This window comes from Papaver somniferum, unplaced genomic scaffold (assembly GCF_003573695.1).
Source record: "Papaver somniferum cultivar HN1 unplaced genomic scaffold, ASM357369v1 unplaced-scaffold_75, whole genome shotgun sequence".
In the NCBI taxonomy this organism is placed as follows: Eukaryota; Viridiplantae; Streptophyta; class Magnoliopsida; order Ranunculales; family Papaveraceae; genus Papaver; species Papaver somniferum.
This window is the reverse complement of record NW_020650415.1, coordinates 665,405-674,673: the sequence shown is the minus strand read 5'-3', so window position 1 is coordinate 674,673 and position 9,269 is coordinate 665,405. Positions and strand designations below refer to the sequence as shown.

At 35.0% G+C, this 9,269-nt stretch overlaps 1 protein-coding gene across 1 annotated transcript; it reads left to right on the top strand.

The window, feature by feature from the left end:
• The first annotated feature begins 206 nt into the window (after window positions 1-206).
• Window positions 207-2,047, top strand: LOC113344170 (cytochrome P450 71B36-like). Its single transcript, XM_026588188.1, has 2 exons — window positions 207-1,174; window positions 1,261-2,047. The coding sequence occupies exons 1-2, from the start codon at window positions 239-241 to the stop codon at window positions 1,870-1,872; spliced, it is 1,548 nt and encodes a 515-aa protein (XP_026443973.1). The 5' UTR covers window positions 207-238; the 3' UTR covers window positions 1,873-2,047.
• The last annotated feature ends 7,222 nt before the right edge of the window (window positions 2,048-9,269 follow it).

Below are 9,269 nucleotides of genomic sequence, written 5' to 3'. Positions count from 1 at the left end.
GAAAACAAAAAACCTTAACCGAAAAGGCGGTTGTATATATCTAAACTTCCACATCCGGAAAGTCTGAGACAAATGTCTCTCCATTAATTCGACACTGCATGTATCAATTTTCATAAACCTCATTATAAATGCGCAATAGACCCAAACAAACAAAGGAAGGAAAAACCAAACCCTGATCACTACCCTTTTTTTCTGAAGCAACTCTGATCACTTCCTGGTAGCAGTTACTTGTGTAAACATGGAGCTTTTTGGCATCACAGCTTCTTTTCTTTTTCCCACACTACTTATAGTTTTACTTCTTCTACTTGTTTATGTTATATTGAAAAATTATCAAAACAGACGCAACTTTCCTCCTAGCCCACCCAAGCTTCCAATCATTGGTAACTTGCACCAGCTTAAAAAACCACCTCATCGTGCTCTTCATAATCTATCTCAAAAATATGGTCCCGTAATGCTTTTACAACTCGGTAGTATACCCACACTCGTAGTTTCGTCGGCTGAAGCTGCAAAAGAAGTCTTGAAAACACGGGATTCAGATTTTTGTACTAGACCTCCGTTGGCAACTCCGAAACGTCTTTCATATAACTACGTAGATATTGGATTTGCACCTTATGGGGAATACTGGAGGGATGTTCGAAAAATATGTGTCAATGAAGTCTTCAGCGTGAAAAGAGTGCAATCCTTCTCTGCAGTTAGGGCGGAAGAAGTTGCAGCTTTAGTTGATTCCATGTCAAGATCATCTTCAACTTCTCGTGGTGCTCTTATAAATGTTTATCAGAAATTTATATGCCTTACGGATCAAGTTGCTTGTAGGGTGTCATTTGGCAAGAATTATCACCAGCAGCATACCAACGATAATGATGAAAATCTTCCCGTCGAGCTTAAGCAAGCTTTTAATGAACTAGGCGTTGTGTTGCAAAGTTTTTCTGCGTCCGACTTGTTCCCTAAGGTAGGTTGGATTGTCGACAGGATAACTGGATTTCATGGGAGGGTAGAGAAATGTTTTCACAGTCTTGATAAGTTTTTTCAACAAGTCTTAGATGAACATCTTGATCCAAATAAGCCGAAACCTGATTATGAAGATGTTATTGATGTCTTGTTAAACGTTGAAAAGGATAGTCGACTTAGTAACGGTCGTCGTCTCATGAGTGACAATATCAAAGCAATTATTATGGTAAGTATTATTATTACAGAAATGATGTAGATTATTTATAATTGTAAAATAATTTCTGAATCATTTGCTCAAATTTTTCTTGTCAGAATTTATATATCGCCGGAGCGGACACATCTGCTATAACCATGAGTTGGGCAATGGCAGAATTGATAAGAAATCCTCAAGCTATGGAGAAAGTACAAGAAGAAGTCATAAGTTATGTGGGAAAAAACAAAGAGAAAGTAGAAGAGACAGATCTTCAACATTTTCCGTATCTAAAAATGGTGGTTAATGAAACATTAAGGCTACACCCACCAGCTCCACTGTTGATTCCAAGAGAATGTATGGTGAACAGTACGGTCGGTGGATATGACGTAAAACGTAAAACAAGAGTCATTATAAATGCATGGGCAATAGGTAGAAATCCGGCTTATTGGGAAAAACCAAATGAATTTTATCCAGAGAGGTTCGTAGATAACTCTATGGATATTCGGGGAATGCAAAATTTCGAATTCTTGCCTTTTGGTGGAGGAAGAAGAGGTTGTCCCGGTATTCATATGGGACTCGTAATGGTTGAACTCGCACTCGCCAATCTACTGTACTGTTTTAATTGGGAATTACCAGGTGGGATGAATAAGGAAGATGTAAACATGGAAGAAACATCTGGCTTAGCTAATCGTATGAAATATCCTGTTCACCTTGTACCTGTGAAAGTTTAATGTAACCAGAAACAACTTTGTCTTTGTTTGTTTAGATGTATAATCCATGTTCATAATGAATAATGTTACCGTATCCAAATTGGATTCTCTGGGGTTCTTGGGTAACAACTACTTAGGTACATAAAATATATGAACATGTAGTCACCAAAATTGCATTCATAATCCGAGCCATCTCTTAGCGAAACCCATGGTTTGGTGATGTACTTTTTGTATGATGATCCAATTTACAACACAGGAAAACACTGACGATTGATGGTGTCGACTACTTTTTGTATTTTGATCCAATTCATGACACTGAAAATACTGAGGATTGATGCTAGTGTAGTATCGCTTAACTAGTCTAGTAACTTAGGCGGTATGTGGGGGGGCATATATATCGCCTTTTATGGGTTTTCCATGAATAAGCTCGGGTTTAATTTATTATCAAAAATGATATATGTACGGAAAAAAATACCGAAGCTGCACCGTGTGTGTGTCTGGGATGGGGGCCTACTCTTGTCTTACCGAAGCTGCACCGTGTGTTCGGGATGGGTCCACTCTTGTCCTTGCCGAAGTTGCACAGTGTGTCTAGGATGGGGACCACTCTTGTTCTTATCCATCCGATGCTAAGCACGCCGGATACTGGCCGTTTGATCTCTTCGGGACAGAACGAAGTGTAAAACTTTGGTGTAAAATTATTTTTTTTTCCAAACGGCTTCAAAAAAAAAAAAAGAAGACCACACATCACCCACACTATTCTTATTTACCCCACCTTAATCGCCACACTCGTTCATTCTGGTACCACCCATGTATATATGTTCTAAATGCTACTTTTTGACTTTTAAATTTACACCTAACACTAAGGACTAACCCAAAAATAAACAACTCTGCTATTCTTCTTTTCCCCACCGTCGCCTTTTCCCCATCTCTCCCACTCACGCCACCGGTTCATCACAACTTTTTTTTCCTTAAAAAAGAAAAGTTTCCCTTAGTCAATTTGATTCATTAATGGACATACTAGGAAAGGGTTTTGTTCATCGCTGCTCTTTGTGTAATAGCCCTACTGTTGGCTTAAAGGCCACGTATGAAAGACAAATTCACATAAGAATCCTTTCTGATATTATTTGGATGTTCAAAGTTCAGGAAAGCATAAGTTTTAGTTTGGAGAAACTCTATTTGGATGTCATTAGCATGAGTAGAGGAACTCTATTTTTTATTAAGAAAATCATAAGTTTTTGTTGGTTTAATAGTTTATTAATTTAACTATTTATAGATGGTAAATAGGAAAAAACAGAATTGTAAAAATAAAATTGTTCGAAATTTCAGAGTGAGTGGAAAATAGGATAATTTTCGGTGGCAACTAGGTGGAATCAAGAAAAAAAAGTAAGTAAATTAACTAATAGTAGATTTTGTTCAGCGTTTGTAATTTGCAATAGTAACATTTTGATTGTTCAAGTAATTTTCCCCATTATCAAAATTATAGGGCAGTTGTTATGTGATTCAACAATAAGTTAATCGATGGTAAATCATTCTCGATGCTTGTAAGTTGTAAGAGCGTCCGCAGTGGGCGACTAAATCCAAATATTTGGTCTTTTGAACAGAAATAGTGGAACGTACTATCGATCAAATTTTGATCGACGACTAAAATCCAGAGTATATTTGGTCTGGGACCAAGACTAAACCCAGATATAGTCGAGCGTTGGTATAGTCCACGCCCCACCACCAGGCGGACGCATAGTACACGTCCCACACCAGGCGGACGTATAGTCCACGCCCCACATCAGGCGAACGTAAAGTCTACGCTCCACATGGGGCGTACGCAAAGTCTACGCCCCATTTTTTTTTTTTTTTTATTTTGTATGGGACGGGCATTATACCCCCGCCCCATTCTTTGTTTTCTAAAACAATTTTAGTGGGCGCGGGCTTTATACCTCCGCCCCACTTCTTTCTTTCTTTTTTTTTTTCTTTCAGAATCTCCCCAATCAGGCGTTGGTATGGTCCACGCCCCACACCAGGCGAACGTATAATGTACATCTGACCAAATTTAGTCTTTCCACCGTAACGTCACACACCAAACTAAACTCAAAATTTGGTCTTTTTTTCCCTCTTTGATCTTTGGTTATACTCCGCCAATGCGGTTGCTCCAAGTACAACGATTTTCACAATTATCAAAATTTTAACGTGTAGAATGAAAGTGGGAATACGGAGATCCTGGCCATCAGTGGCATACAGAGCTTTTTGAGAAATATTAAACTGACAAAATCAGTTTAGCCAAGCTTTACAACAATAGGGATGGCCCAGCTAATTAATGTAATATTTTAGGGTCCACCCCAAAAGCTTCGCTTTACCAAATTTTATGTAGGCGTGAAAATTTGTAAGGTACAAGATCTCTTCTTTTATGTGGAACATTTTGCGAGCATTCAATGGGTCTTTTAATACACAAAATTGGTTAAAAAGATCAAAATCAACAATTTCTGGGTGAAATGGACAGTTAGATTTTGATACTGTTTAAATGGACAAAAATATAAAAATAAACAGGATGTAACCAGTTTCATCGTGTCTATTTTCAAATATTTTTTCTTATTTTTAATTTACACAGGATCTATCCAGTTTCATCCTTGCTATTTTTAAAATTTAAGCTAGGATGAATCCAGTTTCATCCTTGCTATTTTTTTTGGACATTTCACCCAAACTATTTTTTACTCGTCCATTTAAACCGTGATTTAAAAATATTTGGACAAATGACCCATTTTCCGCTTTCGATAGATGACATGAAAAAGTGCTGGCCTATCCCATTTAAAAACGGAAAGCGGTTTTCGAATTCCCAATCAGAGGTTAGAAACCTCAATAATCAGTAGGATCCACTTGTTCCATCAATTTCTCTTCCGGATTATTCCATAACTTACGTGCCAATGCAGTATGAAGCGCTTCAGTATTTTTAAAGAAATATAAATTAATCACCCAATGCCCAAAAGTTTTATTTTACATGTGCCTAATCAGGTGTCTAGATATTTTGGTCTTTGCGATTTACCATAAATAAGTTGGCGTTTTTGTTTTATTTATCATTGATGACGACAACCAAATCAGTTATAACGACATAAATCATCTATAAAGACATACAAATTAATTAACCAATCTACGAATGTCCGACAATTTTATTTTAGGGGTGTGTAACTAGTGCGTAGATATTTTGGTCTTTGGAGTGTAATGTTAATAATTTGGCGGTTTTTGTTATTTATTTAACACATGTTTTTTTTATCCTTATTTAGAAATTATATAGAGTTTAGGAATTTTTGTGGGTTACCATCAAAAACCGAGTTTGCGATTTTCTATTATCCAATACACACTTTATCTTCTAAGTTAAATATATTAATATAAATATAACCATTTACAAAGGGCAGATTAATCATAAACCGTCGACACGAGGTGTAACCCAAACACTAAAGGCAACATTAAGTAAGCATGGATCTAAAACAAGTGTAATAATTTTTAAACATATGTGGGTTTCATTTATCACAGAATATTTGTTACTATCAAAATGTTACCATATAGCCTCACAATAATTTATGATTCAGAAAAGACTTATTTCGACCAATAAAATAAGATGTTCCATCACTATTTAATTTGAGAGCTTTATTTTTCTAGACATCTAAGTGGAGATATATGTTTGAAACTTAAGAAGAGGATGACTCTAATCGCTAGGAAAATAAAAACTGACCATGGTTTCACGAATACCTATGAAGTCTTTATAATCGCTAAACCATAAAAGGTAGGAAGAAGACGACTCTAGTTACAACTAGGACATACCAAAATGTAATGTTGAGATTCAAAGATCCCATTTTCTTGAGGTTCCTATTTTATAGATGTTCAAAGCATAGGTTTCTTTAGGTTTAAGATAAGATAGATTTGTAACCAAGTAAATAATATCCACCGATAGATTAATCATTGAATCGTATTCACATAAGTAAGATATACACTCTGATTAGGTGAAACCGTAACCGAACCGTGTACAAAGACTATGTTTAACATGGTTAGCGGAAACTAATAGGTTTCAACTTAAAAGCATATAATTCATTTTCATGAACACATATGACATTAATTTTGAATCACAATCATGTGTGATCAAATGAGACTAGTGTTTTTAGAGATTAAATAAAATGTTAATTATCTCGTAGAAATAATTTAAACACACTTGAAAATTTAATCGAAAAGGTTAGAAGGTGTACAAGGTACAATTACCATGATGTTTGTGAGTCGGTTCAGTCCTGGTAAGCGATCCGGTTTGTAAATGTTTACCTGATCCAAACTTCCGGAGTTCACATAACTATTTAGGTTCTCGTACCGGTTTGTGAAATTTCCACCAAACCAAAGTTCCTTAGTCTACAAAACGTTTTGGGTTTACGTACCGGTTTCTAAAGCATAAGACTATTGCTTGTTCCAGGGTCAATAGAACTAAATTGATTTTCTTACCGGTTTGCAAACTCCACGGAATTCAGGAACACTGAACTATTTAAGTTTGTGTCTGGTTTTGATATTCATCCCGGTTCCGTAACCAAAGTTCAAGAATGGTTTGCATAAAGTATGCATATTGATCTGGATCACTAATTAAACAAATGTTCATAACATGTTACAAATATGCGTATCATAAATCTGCAACTCGATATATATATATATATAGAAACTCCACTACGTGTACAAGTACAAGCAATACAGGTTAAAACATATAACAGTTTTCCAGGTTTGTAATACTGATACCAATTCTTGTATCCTAATCTGTAGTGGTTCAATATTTTTCCCTAAATCGATTCTAATCATTCGCGAATAACATTAGTAACACATTTTCAAAGCTATATACAAAAAACAAAAAAACAAAACAAAAAGACGGTGGTATACTAAATATCAATTTAACCCTACCTTATTTGATTTGGTGTAGTGAGGCTTTGCCCCGCATGGTCGCAATGCCTATTTTTTCTTCTGTTAATAATCTCTCTTGCGTCCACATACACCAACTCCAGTGATGTCCAAAGTTAAAATTCTCTCAGAGGGAGCATAGGTTCGTACATCAGAAAATTTAGTTTTTAGGTACCAAAGAATATCTTACCAAGTCATCCATTATCGACATTGCAAACTAAATTTTAAGAAAATTTGTATGAAATATTAGATGGACAAAGTCAGTACAGCCAAGTTTCACTACTATTGGGCTTCCCCAGCTAATCAATAAATACTTTAGGGTCCACTTCGAAAGATCCTCTTTACTCAATTTCTTGTAGGTAATAAATTCTTAAAGTCACAAGTTTTTTTTTTATTTGGAATATTATTGTATGCACTGGCTAACATGAAAAAAAGATCGAATATGTCTTATCATATTTAGGAAATAAAAGAGGTTTTCGAATTAATTCTATTTAAAGAAATACAAATAAATTAAACAATCAAATAATTCTCAAAAAGTTTATTTTACGTGTGCGTAATTAAGTGCGTAGAAATTCTAGTCTTTCCGGTTTATTATAAATAAGTTGGGGGTTCTTTTTTCATCACTGATGACGACAACAAATAAGTTATAGAGACAAACAAATTAATTAGAAATTCAAAAACAAATATTGTACAAGTTTTTCTTCGGGGCGCGTAATTAGGTGCGCATATATTTTTTCCTTTGCAGTTTAATGTTATTAATTCGACAGTTCCTTTTGTTTATACCCCACGTGTGTTTTTTATCCTTATTTAGGAATTATATAGAGATTAAGAATCTTTAGCACCTATTTCGTGTTTAATTTTTATTATGCAACTTCATTGTGTTATTTTACCACAAACATAATTCAGATGGTTGAAACAGAAAAAGCTGATGGTCACACTAATTTCAAGACCCAAATGTATAACAAAATTACCCAATCTTTCAAAATTTTAATGTGAAATTGCTAATCCCTTGGAAAACTTTATTACACATGTAATGTTAAATCTCTACGATGAAGTAAAGAAGCGCAAGCAAGTACATTGTTTAGAAAAACAAAAACAAATCAAAATAAAACGAAAACTCTTAACCAAAAAAGAGGTTGTATATATCCAAACTTCCACATCTGGAAATTCTGAGACAAATGTCTCTCCATTAATTAGACACTACATGTACCCATTTTGATAAACCTCATTATAAATGCGCAATACACACCCAAACGAACATAGGAAAAGAAAAACCAAGCTCTGATCTCTACCTGATACAAGTTACTTATGTAAACATGGAGCTTCTTGGAATCACAACTTCTTTGCTTATTCCCCCACTACTTCTTGTTTTACTTCTTCTACTTGTTTATGTTATATTGAGAATTGATCAAAGAAGTCACAACATTCCTCTTATTCCTTCCGAATTTTGGTAACTTGCATCAACTTGGAAAACCACCTCATCGTGTTCTTCATAATCTATCATAAATATATGGTCCGGTAATGCTTTTACGACTCGGTAGTATACCCACACTCGTGATTTCGTCGGCAGAAGCCGCAAAACAAGTCTTGAAAATAAACGGATTTTAAAATAGGATTGGTTTCTCAACGTGAGAAAACCCAAGGCAAAGTCCTGTTTACATATATATATATATATGATTTGATTAAATAAATTTCAATATAGGGTACATATCCTTGACTTGGCTTACAAGACATAACAAACTAAACTAGAGTTATATACACAAACAACATTTCAATAGGAAATAAAAACAAAAAAATTTTATTCTCTAACACCTCCCTCGATCTAAGCGGGAGATCAGAAAATACAAGCCTAGAACCTAGAAAGAAAACCTTTATCGCGAAAGACGTTTAGTGAAGATATCATAAACTTGATCTTTGGACAAACAAAACGAAAAAGCAGCTGACCACGTTGAACCCTTTCACGAAAAAAGTGATAATCAATTTCAATATGTTTAGTATGACTATGGAAACTGGATTCATAGTAATATATATAGCACCAAGATTATCACACCATAAGACAGGAACTTGAAGTTCTTTGAGTAAAAATTCAATCCACATGAGCTCAGGAGTTGCAATGGAAAGACCACGATATTCAACTTCCGAACGAGAACTTAGATACAATTTTATGTTTTCTAACACTTCAAGACACAAGATTTGATCCCAAGTAAACACAATAACCACTAGTAGAACGTATATCAGTTTGATCACCATCCCAGTCAGCATCCGTGTAGGCTTGAAAACTTAGTTTTAAATCAGAAGAAGGACGTAGACTAAAGCCATCAAAATAAGTACCTTGTAAATATCGCAGAATTCGTTTGAAAAGAAAAAGATGTTTACTAGTAGGATGTTGCAAAAACTGACAGACCTTATTAACTGAGAAGGAAAGCTCTGGCCGAGTGATTAACAAGTAATAAATACCACTAACAAGACTCCTATATTCAGTGGGATTTTTCAAAAGAATTCTTCCC